General features: G+C 33.8%; 2 protein-coding genes across 11 annotated transcripts in view; one reads left to right on the plus strand and one right to left on the minus strand.

Moving 5' to 3' along the window:
- Positions 1 to 11,143, minus strand: part of LOC138332514 (EF-hand calcium-binding domain-containing protein 6-like) — a 34,119-nt gene extending 22,976 nt beyond the window's left edge. For 2 of the 10 annotated variants that reach the window (XR_011209842.1, XM_069280556.1), the window contains exons 1-4: positions 10,503 to 11,143; positions 3,573 to 3,608; positions 2,533 to 2,751; positions 277 to 359 (exon numbers count right to left, since the gene is read on the minus strand). Coding sequence is in view for 9 of the 10 variants with exons in the window: in XM_069280556.1 (XP_069136657.1) it covers positions 277 to 359; positions 2,533 to 2,751; positions 3,573 to 3,608; positions 10,503 to 10,803 (639 nt within the window). In the remaining variant the exon portion in view is untranslated. Of the gene's footprint in view, positions 1 to 276; positions 360 to 2,275; positions 2,339 to 2,532; positions 2,752 to 3,572; positions 3,609 to 10,502 lie in introns of all 10 variants that reach the window. The other 8 variants (XM_069280520.1, XM_069280538.1, XM_069280533.1 and 5 more) reach the window with 8 other exon arrangements.
- LOC138332601 (uncharacterized) overlaps positions 1 to 14,792 on the plus strand; it is a 338,301-nt gene that overhangs the window by 233,645 nt on the left and 89,864 nt on the right. The gene's annotated exons all lie outside the window — the stretch shown is intronic.

A 14,792-nucleotide genomic window follows, 5' to 3' on the forward strand; every position in this document is an offset into this window, starting at 1 on the left:
GGTTTTATACATACGGGAGTATGCTTCATTTTAACTAAATCTCTGTTAACATAAACAAACGTCAATTTCAGTCTGCTACAAGCCACCCACTTCCTCAAACTCCGGTAACAACAAGGTTATTCCACTCTTCATACATTACCTAATTAATTGCATGTCAACAAGATATTATCCACATACACAACACAAAAATTCCTGAGTTTAGGAAGTATTCAATCTTACAATGCGTGCACGGCCAGCAGATGTTTGTTGATTAATTCTATCAGGTTCCTGACTCACCTCAAACTGGCTCTTGGATGATGAACTCGAATGGTCGGATTTCTTCATCCGGGCAGTGGCTGCCTTCGGGCCAATTATGTGATCTACACAAAAACAATATCGGTTTTATTTCGGGTAATGAAAAAAGTAAACAAATAAACCAATGGATGGTGAATAAGGCTATGATGTATATTTACAGTGATGATAAACTGAAAATGACCGAGTGTTTCATTTTTTGGAGATGAAAGCAAAAAAAGTTAACTTGAAGGATTGTTTCGTCTTTTATCAATTAAATCATATATCCGGCTATAAGTCATTTCATTTTATTGAATCGATATAACTATACAATTAAGACATGATTAGAGCTAACCATATTAAGATACATATCGGAATCATTTGACATTTAATTGAGAAAAGAGCTATGGTGTCATCATGTCATAAATTACTATATCAAGATAATTGATTTTCTAAATATATTGTCACGAAGGGTTTACATTACAATGGAAATTTTGGAAATTGATAAATTGAGGAAGACGTATACTTAAGATGTTACGTTTTCAGGTCAACGTAACAATAGGGTTATGATTTGGATATAATACGATAGTCACGTGACCTTTTCTGAGTGACAATGAAACACACGTATAGTATGATTTATCTTACTGGCGTGCGACATTGTTATATTGAATACAACACCTAACGACAATACGTTTTTATACAATTGTATCTATATATCTATATAACTAAGAACTGCTAAAATGGAACATGATCAAGAATGAATTCATAATCATGAATTGTCATAAGTGTGACGTTTATTAAAGGTGATCAATACATCTTTGTCATTATTATTCTGGTTTTGGACATTGTGAATTACAAGTTTATGGTCCATGGATACACAAGTGTTACATGGTATCTTAGTAATGATCAATGTCCATAACATGGACACAAAAGGCCCTAACGCTTAAAAAGCATTTTGATAATTTAAATTTATTTCTAATTTTAACGTTTTTGCATCATTGACAATGATTTCAAAATCATTATGATAAATAAATAAATCGTCATTTTTTAAACTGCTTTTTACTTATACTTTATACTTAATCTAATGTTAAAAAATAAACATTACCATGGTATATACTTTGGATTAGATATATTACGTATACGTATATATATACACACAAGTAGGGTTAACTTCTTTAAATGATATAAGCAATGATAATATACACAAACATATAGAAACATGTCATCCGCACCAACACTAATTACATAGCGAAATATGATTATAAGATACAATTAAGGAACTACATCATACATGTTAAAAGACATATATTATCTGAAAGAAAAACGTAGGTAAGATATATAATCTAATGTAAGTTGTCCACCTGTCGTTCACAAAGGCATGATACATTTTATAATATTATGTCAACTGTTTATTCAAACAAAACTTGTAATGCCGATTTATGTCTTTCGGTCCTCATAAAATATGATCTGCTAAATTACGGTAATTTAAAATAGGTATAATGACATGCATTAAAAAGGTATTTTGTATTATTACACAAAGGACATGTTAGAAATTAACATCATGCAGTCATATTAACGTTTGTTATTTTGCGGAGAAACACACGACAATAAGAAACACACAAAACAATTGATAAATGCGTTATAAATATATATATAAGTTGGTGCAATTATACTTTCGGATGTTCATACGAAAGTATCCATATTTTCTTTGCGAAAAGTTCACACGGTCATTGATATTTTAAACTGAAATAAGACGTTATTTATCGACATAAGATAACCATTAAAGAACAAGTTCAGTTCACCTTTATCTCATAAGGTGCGCGTTCACATAATGTGCTCTTGAAGGTTGGTGCTTTTTTGCTTCGTTGAAAGACGGTTAATTGTGAGAAGGGCAAAAAAAATCATATGTCTGAAACATACACAGGAAGTCAGTGGTATGCTGGGAAGTGGTTTAGACATACACAGGAAGTCAATAAAATGCTGGGAAGAGAACTGCATGGTTTACCAGTGTGAATCGATCCCAAGCCTTTAGGGCGATGTGTCCATCGCTTGCCTTCAAAGTTTCCTTCTGTGGAACGTTAAAAGGAATACATTGCAGGTTTGAAAAAGACGGGTGTATGACAAAACCATTGGATTATTTGCTGAACATGTACAGATTTGTTAATGCAAAACTTAACACAAAAAATCAGAATCAACATCACATGCAGCAAGCAATAAGATTAGCAGCACAGCACTGCAACGCAATTCAACCAAACTGTTAACCTTTAGCTCTATCTTCCACCAAGTCCATGATTTGGTCTAGAGATGGGAGTTTGAACGAAGGTTTGCTCTTGCCAAATTCGTCCTCCCCCAGATTCTCAATGGGAGGAAGAATGACGTCTGTCATCCGTTTACTTATTTCCTCTTTGTGGCTCTGAGGGATCAGACCGGCCCTTTCGGCGGCCGACCGACGGTAAGTAAAGGGCGCCGTATAGTCACATACTAAAGAAAAGAAGGTACCAAGAAAGACTTATGTTACGGGATGTGGGAGGGTTTCATCTTGTTTTCGTATGATACATGTATTGGAATATGGATCCTTTCGATCAATGAATGACTATTAGTGATGATGAATGCAAAATGCCTGCAATCCATGCAATTCTCATTTATTGAAAAAAAAATGGTGATGTAAGCTTACGTTTGGAAATGCTATGATCTCTGAATGATAAAAGAGATAAATAATTTTTTGTTGAATCCTATTGATATGAAAATGATTTAAGCTCTTTAACCAGAACATATCATACGTGACTCATCTCTTTAAGATTGTATTTCTGCGTAAGAATTCTTATTTCAACAATTAACAATAGAGATATAGACCCTCCGCTTGATTCCACACCGTGGAAGGTGCCATATATTTCTCTTAACAAGGGCACAACTAAACAGCATTGTTAATACTTGTAAAGTACATCCTTTGTGACAATCTCCTTTTGTCTAAGTTATTGCTAAAACAAACTGAGATGCAAAGGAAAATTCTTGGCACCTAATAATTCGTTCGTCACCGATAAAATACGACACATAAACACTTCAAACATACTACAACTACATTTTAACGTCTTGAGGATAAACCAATCATTGTTCGTATGAATTAGTTCATTGTAACAACGTAAACACTCATTCTCAAAAAATTGCTCTGTTTATGAAATATACATGTCAAATGAAATATTGACAGATGATTGATACATAGCTTAATGAATGAGAAGCAAATGAAATGGCAATTGAACGAGAATGAGTGTGACAGAAAGTACATTTCCTCACATCAGTCTTACCGGAATCTGTAGAGTTTGTGTTCGATAGATCTGCAACTACAGTGAAATAGGACAAGATATACACACAAGTTACAAATTATAATATCTATGTTTGTTTTGCTATAGAATATTGCATTTGTATCTAATTCATGTTTGCCGTATGTATAAATGGTGTTTTCTAAGTCGATGTTTATTGATGCACCTTTTTACTCTCTTTTATTGTAAGTAACATTTCAGATGGCATATCCACATCACCATGACGGAAATTAAAACTTTTTAAATGACATCCATCTTCTTTGAATGCCACAAATTAAAACACATAGAGGATTGATGTATACACTAGGATTTTTTTCCCGTGAGCGCTAACATATCAAATTCTGGGTATTGACGTATTTTTCAGTTTACGTTTTCGTTATTTTTATGGCAGTATTATGATTTGGTGGACATAACATATCCTTGTGTCATTGACACTACATCTCTGTGTATCTCAGTTTGAAGTCTTTGCTAGTTTTACAGGTACATCGTATGGTGATGTTTTATATGTTAACTTTACAAATCCAAAGTTACTTTCATTCGGAAACACTATGAAAGCTAACCTATTCCACGAGAATGGTCTTTGTATGTGACACATATTTACTGAACATCGTGAAAGGTCGGACTCCCAATCAATATATGTTATATATAACTAGTACTTAATATTCAATTATTGTATCGCATCGTGTTGGTACAATCGATCCCATGGAAGAATGGTTTGCTACAATATAAGCTATAGATCCGACTAGGCCAGATAACACCATTATATTTCCCATACGTATAACTATTTATATAACCCTGGTCTAAACGTCGATTATTAGTGCTAATCTAACCAGGAGAACGTCACACAATGCCTTTCATTTATATAAACGTTTTTGTGTATCAGCGAATCCAATACGAAATAATTAACTGGTATACAGGATAATAGCCTACAACGAACACCTCTATATAAAGGATAATAGCCTACAACGAACACCTCTATATAATGGGCAACAGCCTACAAAGGACATCTCTATATAGAGGACAACAGCCTACAAATGACACTTCTATATAAAGGACAACAGCGTACAAATAACACCTTTATATTTAGGTCATCGGCCTACAAAGGACACTTCTATATAAAGGACAACAACCTACAAAGGATACCTCTATATAAAGGACAACAGCCTACAAATGACCCCTCTATATAAAGGACAACAGCCTACAAATGACCCCTCTATATAAAGGACAACAGCCTACAAAGGTCACCGCTATATAAAGGACAACAGCCTACAAAGGACACCTCTATATAAAGGACAACAGCCTACAAAGGTCACCGCTATATAAAGGACAACAGCCTACAAAGGACACCTCTATATAAAGGACAACAGTCTACAAATGACACCTCTATATAAAGGACAACAGCCTACAAAGGTCACCTCTATATAAAGGACAACAGCCTACAAAGGACAGACTAGCCAACCCTATTTTGATAATAATATTAAATATAAAATTTTACATAATAATCGACCTCGGTATAAAAACCCTGTATATAAAGGACATTTTCATATTGTGTCTCTTTGGTGTCTTTTATAGACAGGCTGATTGTACTTTTATTTGATGACCCTATGTTGTAACCATATTCGTCTATAATTGACCTCTGTATACAGGACACTTGACTATAAGGAACATTTTCCCTACGTCCCTTTGGTATCCTATAATACAGACAGGTTGTATTTCGAAGACGATGTAACCATATACTTTTATAATCAATCTCTTTAAAAACTGGACACTTTCCTATACAGAATAGTTCCACATGTCCCTTTGGTGTCCTTTATAGACACGTTGTATCTGTAACCAGATTTGTCTATTGCCCGACGAGATCTATATCCGATAATTACAAGTCTATTGTCTGTGATCTATCACACCTAACTAGGTACGGACACCTAACGGGACGTACCTACAACATTCATCCCGTGTTCCAGTACACTAATTCTGTACTTAGTTACATGTTTATCATCTGCTACCTATTAATACCAAATAGTAGGGTCCCAATATGGTATAATTAGGTAGTGTTGTGCTAACAGTGTAAGGTTAAGTATATAGGAAACATTTTATGTCAATGGTGTCTTTAATTCTATAAAAGTTTAGAATACTGCCTGGGGATTTGCATAAAGCTTACATTTCAGTGTATACCCGTCTAAACACCCTACGTAACAAATTGATAAATTGACAGCTCTTTGGATATTTGGAGGTAAAAAACGCATTTCTAACCTAACTTGAAACATTTTTGCCTATGAATATGCTGAAAATATCAATCATAGACGGTGCATTTTGGGCAGTACACCCATATTTTCATGTAGTGTAAGTAAATTTACAGTAACTATTGGGAGAAATATTTTTTATTTATATAAAGGTAGTTATTGATATCATCGCTATGATTATCTTTATCTCGACAATGGTAATGAAAACGATTCCCTCGTATTTAACTTGACAATTGGTAATTTGTCCTACATATATAAACCATTAGCAATCATGGCAATAAATCAAGAATACGTTGAATATAATTATTTAGGTCCGGTATTCTTCCGACAAAAAACCTATGTAATTATGATATAAAAATCAAAGTCAATTTTATCAAAAACACACAAAAGGTATAACCGTTGTCTTAGGTTTCCTTATGTATATATCAACACATATTGAAATTAAAATGAACGTCGATTTACATTGTCAGTTTTACTACCTAGGTAAATATATCACAAAGAATAAAACGACAGACCCCTGGTTGAGCAAATTTTCTGAACAGACCACGACCTGTTGTAGAAGAATGTTTATTTATTTAGTGTATTAGTATATCTGTAAAGGGAATTATATCTGGTGTTTTGAGTGACAGGCTATAGGGTTAGATCTGTTGACAAAGACCTAAACACTTTACCTACCAGTTACGGTAAACACAAAGCCTAGAAACACCCCGAGAAAGGTGTTCGTTTGAGTGGCACATCCTACACTGCCAAGGCTTCTACACGGCTCTTCCATTTACAGGGTATCTAAAAGTACTCGAAAATTGCCTGGTGATTTTTACATCGGGTTACTATCAATTACCCAATTGTATGTTGCTATGTTTTTGGTAACCATTAAAACGCTGAATAACAAATCACTTGACTCATTTATTATTTATTTGAATATTTTTATATGAATTTATATAATTTGTGTTGCCGATTAAGAATTTCCTTCATCTGTATTGATAAAACCATTTTTTATTGTTGAGTTTATACTCTTTGTCACTTAATCAACTATTCGATATCATATACTTTTATTTATATATTTTTATGGACTCAAATTACACGGAGTAATATCACAATTGAACTGAGTTAAAATCGTTCTGAAATTAATTTTGCTATCACAATTTTTCCATTCTGGATATCAACCTTCTTGCATTAACATACTATCGCGTGTGTATGTCCCGTTTGATCTACCATTCTAGGAGTAATAATCACAATCACGATTTCTATTTCAAATGCCAACATCCATTGGATCATTAATACATATGATTTGTATATAAGCTAGTTGATGAGGACAAAAAAAAAAAAAAAAAAAAACCAGCGTCACACAGTGATATCACAGGAACCCATCTCTATTGTTATAAAATGCCATGATCAGTGTTTCTTAAAAGGCGTCGTCAATTCTCATCTGCTCTGTAGTTGACCTAGATTTGTCCAGGAGGTACTGTTACTCTTCCGGGATACCTGGTTCTATAATTTGTTGAAGCTTGTTCTTGTGAATAATTATGGCGATCTTATCAAATTGGGATTCTATAATTTATATTTGTATTCATTATTATTGCTATCATACATATAGATAATAGACTTCCAACATTACCGGGCTTTTTATGATTCATGATTACATGAGTTAGTATCAATTTGCGATTAGACTTACGAAGACACATAACTTTCAGAGGAGACAGATATTTGTAATATCCACTACTTGCTCCCATATCATATTATAAATTGTATCTATTAAAAAATCCCACTAACATTAATTCAAAAGTTCAAAGGCATTTTCACAACACTTATTCACAAGTTTGCAAATCACCATATCAGTTCAATGTCAGTTTGGGCTGAATATTAAAATGACCTTCTCCTACAGTTGACCGAATACGTGAACTCCTGATGAATTGACATTTTATGTTGTTTTGCTTATAGTCTGGTTAAATTGGAGTTTGACCTTTCGTTACATAGCTATATTATATTTTTGATGGTAGCGTATGCATGCTTAATAACATGTATTTGATTCTCTAGTTTTCATTAAATGCCACAAGACCTACAAAGGTAGAGTTTATTCGATATTCCCTACACCCTTGAGATAAGTGGCCCGCTATCGCCCACTGTTATTGCTCCTTTGATATTAGTTGAGTAGCGTACAGACGAAGGTGTCGGAATTTCCATTTATATACCCTATATACATGTCAAATGTCGGATTAAAGACCGTTTGGGGATTACTGGCAATCCGGAACTGATCCCGTCCCTCTGTGCCATCTTAGTAACGTCCGCCATTTCTAATATTACACTGACAAAGTTATAGTTACGTCACGTATTTCTGGCACCCGAAGCCGCATTGAGTGGCTTGTTTGTGAGGTAAACATTTTACATTATTACAATGAATATACTTGAACATTTAAACCTGCTTTACGAGCATGCTTGTCACTCACAGTTTTTCGGTAGCATTTGTCACACATGAACGGCATCGACTACAATAGATATAACGGAATGTTTAAATCTACTTTGCCTGAATAATAACCACTAACTCCTCTGATTTCCTCCATATGGTATATGAATTATAAAAAGTGATTTCAAAAATAGATAAAATTAAATTACGACGCGGAAAATGTGTGTATTTAATTTATTCCTTGAACTTATCAATGACAAATAAGAGATCTATTATGTCCAAACATTGCCTGTACAGCGAACACTCGCTGTTATTAACCGGCAGCAGATCTACCCAGTTGGCCAATAAATCTGATTCAATGTTTACTTCTAATTACCATTAATTGCCTTCTCAAATGCTAAATGTAAACATGCGAATGAAATCAATCTACCGCGATAGTCATCGGCGCCTTTAAAATTTGTTGGCGAAAGAATTGGTGATATTCAACACTACTTATACTTATATAGAAAGCACAAGTAGATTGCGTGCCGACTCCTCCCGCTGAGTAGAGGCGACATATTTAAATTCATTACCACCAAACATAAAATACAATAAGGTCGACGAGACATGCTCAGCATTTTACATGTCCCATTATCCAAACCAACGTGTTTGCAGGTGCAATTTAAATCTTATTCAACCGTTCGTGTCCTGAGGAATTAAAAAGGATTGTAAAGATCAAAGGTGTACATGATTTTGGAAGTATTTAACTTAAATACTTCTATATAGAAAATTCTTGACGGGTTAAATACTTAAAATTAGCAAGAAAAGTTTGTTTATTTCTAACAAAAATCCTCACGACTATGGCGATACTTTCAAAGCAGTCGGATATCAAGAAAAGATGCGAAGTATGCATCCTATACGAATCGTTATTTTCAAAATATTCATGAATATTTAAATTTGCGATCAAGTTCTCTGACTGATAATAATACTTTCATATTATACATTTACACAATTATTCGCTTAAAACCTGAAATCGAGTTCGAGATTTCGCGAAAAGTGGTATATCGCAAAATTGGTATATAGCAAAAATTGTTTATGGCAAAAAGTGGTTTACAGTAATTTATTGTTACAAATGTGTGTTTTTAAATCTATTTACGGGTTTGTATGCAAAGGTTGTTTCAAATGCTTCAAAATATGCTTCTGACAAGGGGAGATCTGTTAATTAATTTACATATAATCTTACGCTGCGTATTTTCAGAGAAGTAATTACAAATAGATTTATTCTTTGAAAAGATAAATTAATTACATCAATGTGCGTTTCTGAACTGTTTTTTCTACCAATTGAGTAAGGGTTCGTATACAAAATAAATATTTATAAGTAAGCGTTGCTCACCTCTCTTGCTATCCACACTTACCAATTAAGTAAGAAATTACAGGTTGGCTCTACTCGGGGTATAGATAATCAACCATACAAATTAAGTAAGTAGGCAACAACTCGTTAAGTTCATGTTTTGTATATTGTGTTTCTGGTAAGAATGGAATCAAGTTACGGTTAACAATACATACGTGTGGCATATTATTGTCTGTGTGTCTGAGGGGGTCAAAGCTAACAGAACATCGGTCTAGCACGGCGGTACGATACATACTGTTTAATATAATATCACAAAATGTTCACATTCATCACTTTTAACGTCATTTTATAATATATTTACATAACTGATAATTCAAATTGTCTCTGACCGAAAAGAAACTTTTTATTAGATACTGTATATATTTTATATGAGATATGGTTATTTTGATGCAATGATAATAAAATGGTATTATTTTAATAATACGTAGGTAGGTAGCAATGGTATATAATATCTAACTTCCAGCAAATATTCTTTTGATACAATATTTTGACGAGAAATAATGATACAAAAACTGCGATTACTTTCATTAATGCATATGATGTTACTGAAATGCAGCTCGTTACCTTGAGTGTGAAGTGAATATGATATCAGCGATAACCTGGTGTGACTTGTCATGAGGATGAGGATGTATGTAAAGATGATATATAGAATAGAATTGATGGAATTCATATTCCTATGATATTAAATATGTGTTACATATCCTTATAATAATAAATCTGAACGCCATGCAGAGTGAATTCAGAATTGTGTCAATGACATGCGTAATTATATCAATGGAATCATCAATACAGTTATCATGTAATACAACTAAATTGTTCTACAACATGCTATTAATTCATTAACATGCTCTTTCTAGAATAAAGTAACACTATTAAGCTCTTACCTGGTGGCCATTGTATGATCCTTTCTGGTGCACTTTTGTAGAGTGCAGGATTGCTATTGTCTCTGCTGCCTCGGCTCCCCGGAGCTCCTGGACCGTTGACACTCATCTTTGGACCAAAATCCAAATTAAGGCCATGTCCTGTGTCCTTTCTGGCTCCCATACTTGAAGATCCTCTAATGTTGAGGTCTCCCTTATTCCCTAATTTGGCCATTGGATGCTCAATGACAGGTAAATTAGGGGTCTTCATGCCCTTATTAGGAGAGCCGGTCACCCTAGGGACCGCTGCCACACCACTCGCCATTTTAAAATCCTTTAAACTAGAAATTTAAATGTCAGTTGAAACAATGCTGAAGACACAATCACAAAGTTAAAAACTAGATTTTAACTCCTTCTGCAATGTCAAATGAGAGATATTCCACCTGACTATATCCACAGATATTATAATCCATGGAACATTTCACGGTGTACCCCCTCCGTACGGAAACATCATTATTCCTACCCCTCCCTTACACATTGATCAGGCCCCAGTGCTAGTGTCGAGACGTACCAGACCGTCCGCCATTAGTGTACATAATCTCTAAGGGTAACCGCGCGAGACGACAGGTACGAATCGACCACTGTACGGGGCTATCACATGATCACTGCCATTCTGTTCAGTTATTCGAAGGGTAGCTGAATTTCATGTGTATATATGTATAATCACATACGAGGTGAATGATTTAAACCGTTTGAGATAAAATATATACTCGTTGAAAGAAATTGTATGAGAGCTAATCAAAACAAATGTATAGAAAATTGCCGCTGTTGTATACCTTATAGTTCACGGCATTAGATAAAAGTCTTAGTTTATTGTAATACGGTAACTGGTCTTTCTTATGTCGGGTATTCAATTCACTAAACCCCTCCTTCTATACACTACATGTTTAAGTTCTAGTTAATACAATATCGCAGCTTATTTTCAACAACTCGGAAAGTATTTTGAGTCTTAGCGGGATCAATATTTATCTATAATGCTTTTATTAAAACCTTTATGAATACTGATCGTTGCAAAATATCAAATTTCATCTATCTATTGAATATAATAATCATACATGATTTTTGGTAGTTGAAAATGCATCATCAAAATAAACAACAAATATTAAACATTGTGGACTTGAATTAGATTATAACATTTGTCGAATAGAACTATTATTCCACTCACTTGTTCATTTACCAAAAACTTTCCCATTTAATTAAAGCCTGGTTACATGTAATGTAGTAAATCAAGAAATAAAATTTCATGTCAGTGTGCTTATTGTTATGGAAATGAAAATAATATTTAATTTTAAATTGGAAAAGAAAAAAAAATATATTTGTAACATAATCGCAAGAGTGGGTTCATGTTTTGATAATATATAAATATCATGTACCAATACCTATCAAAAATGACCACACAAAACTAACAATGCTCTTAAAGCTAATTAACTTTTGTCCCAATCCTAGGCTGCGAACAGTTGTAGCGGTACAACAATGACTTGTCAAATCATTTGTCACTTGGCCAGATCGAGCACAGGTATATTGACCTTTATTATGTTGCACCTGTTGTAAGCATACTTTTGGTCAGATGGTGATGAACGATTAAACATACAGTTACAGTCGTTACTTGCCAGGTTTGCCAATTGACATATATCTGTATAAAATCAACCTTACACACCCGATGTATCATAGCAGTATCTATGGACATTCTAACGCTGAGTATAATTTCGAATGGTAATTTTGTAATGATGTTAATCTCTTAGGCAGAAAGTTAGTTTGATTTAAATTAGATTTGGGTTACACATTGGTCACAAAAGCGTCATTAACATACAATTGTGTAAGATCAACACAAGTTACTAATTAGAATTTAATGTTACATTAAACCGAACATTTAGTGAATTGTTAATTATCCTTATGGAAGTTTTCCTGTTGTCATTTCATTAATGTAAAATTTAAGTGAAATAAATATAGGATGGACGTTTACTGACAACAATAATATAAGTAATACCATGGAAACTGTGATTTTTCACAATATTGTAATTAATTATCTACAAATCTAAAAAAAGATGAATAAGAATAGAATCCTTACGTTATCCTAAAGACAGTCCCCTTTAAGTCCGGGACAGAGTCCCGTCCGATCTTCGGTAAAACGGCAACCATAACGGAAATGACGTCAAGTATGATGTCTTATGTTACAACTGTCATCATCACATCAAACTATTGGAATGAAATCAAGTGGATAAAGGTAATATCGTATATCTATACACCTGTATAGTGTGTATTGCGGTACTTAGATCAGATGAACTTACCTAATAGACATATTCATTCAAGAAATTAGGAGTTGCAATGCCATTTATATTCTCTTAATAAGGATATGTTAAATTCATTATTTACACTTCCATCAATGTAAAATGAGAATGATAAAAGTACAAAGATTGATCTTGCCCCTTGGACTAAGACTGCCAGGAATATATAATTCCAACAATGCTTGAATTTCTACTAAAGTTGCGGGCGTTTTGTTTGATGTATTTTCACGAAAATCATCAACGATACAATACTGGTATGGTAGTGACCTATGACGTCATTGATATTCGATTAAGATGTTAAAGGATGACACTTGGACCTAGGGGGTTACAGCTAAGGGAATAGTCTTTGTTCTCGTTACATTAGATATAAAGATTAATGGTCGTTTTTGTATCTATTTAGACATATAAATGATGTAAGACAAAATGTACAAACGAAGTTTGGTTCGGTTAGGTTGTCTATCTTGTTGACTAAAGTTCTGTTTGAATAATGTTTTCTTTTATTATGGTACATATGATAAATCTAAATGGCACCAGATGCTATCTGGCATACAATAATGCAAGTTTAGAGCAACATTTTACTCTGCTACAACGATATTGTTAATTTGTTCGTTTTAAAAAAATAAAGATCAATGGTTTCACTAGGATAGGGCCTTTTGACATTGGAACAAAAAATTTACTTAAACATCGGCTAACAAGGGCATTAAGAATGGAAGGAAAACGTAAAGTTTTATGGATCCTTCCGAAAACATATTATACTCATGTGCACCAGAAAATCGCCACTTTTATCTGGGTCTGTCCCAAATGATGACAAAGTAGGACAATTTTAAAAATTCGAAACTGGAAGACTGATCCACTTTGATTTGTTAATAACATAGATGAACAAGTATGAGAAAAGGAAACTTACAGATAAAGAACAATCTGAGCAGCATAACGGAACAGATGAGAAAAGGACTTAAAGAAAATTCAATCATCATCCTATTGATAGTTAAGTTGTTAATGTCAACTGCCCAAGCTAGTCACTGGGTGAGCACAAACATGGTAAGAGGTTTACTTTATCATCAGGCCTTTCCTATCCAAACGGATTCACAAGATTTTTCTACTCCTCACCTTGATTAATAAAACATATTTATCGTTCAGTGTCGCACACAGTACGTGTTGTCAATCTGAATGAAAACTGTCTGCATATTTCATGTCAGCTTGACTGTAACAATACGAGACATACATGTAATCTAAAATATTCATACTGTGATATTAATAATATATCTCGACATTTTGGTATCAATAGTAGATTCGTCTGACTGAATCTGACGATTGGTTCCGGATGATTTGACATCGTACACACCACACAAGTCCTATACACCTCCACAGTGTATCTTTGTGTCCAAACAACTTGACACGTCCTATTGGTAATATTTATTAGCGAACATTTTATCTTCTTTGATAAGCTCTGTTAGCTTGAAATGCGCATACTGAAAACCGTCTCGGAAAAAATCTACCAAAAGGAATATCACCAAAACGACAAGTACGACCAGTTCCAAATAGGAACACAACATATTGATGATGGTTATATCTGCTTATATAGAAAAACTGCTAGCACAGAAAATCCATGTTAATCTAGAAGATTCGATCGATGGTGATTACATTTACCTTAACACATAGCGAGTTGCGTTTCATGTGGAATATTGCTAGGACAACAGACAGACGAGAACTTGATCGGTACACCCTCCATTAGATAACTTTGACAGAGCCCTCAAAGTATTGAAGAATAATTTTTAAAATGTGGTGGCAAGAGGGGCTCAGAGATCAGTACAAAGCTTAGCCTTTGAAGACTTTAAAAAGTTAAATCACGCATTACATGTACAGTTTTGCTAGTGAAATTCATAATATGTTTTATCCCTAAAATGATTGCCCATATTAAGAACAACATACAATGATAATGTATAATGAGCATCTTATAATTATGAAAATT

The sequence above is a fragment of the Argopecten irradians genome, chromosome 1 (assembly GCF_041381155.1).
Source record: "Argopecten irradians isolate NY chromosome 1, Ai_NY, whole genome shotgun sequence".
In the NCBI taxonomy this organism is placed as follows: Eukaryota; Metazoa; Mollusca; class Bivalvia; order Pectinida; family Pectinidae; genus Argopecten; species Argopecten irradians.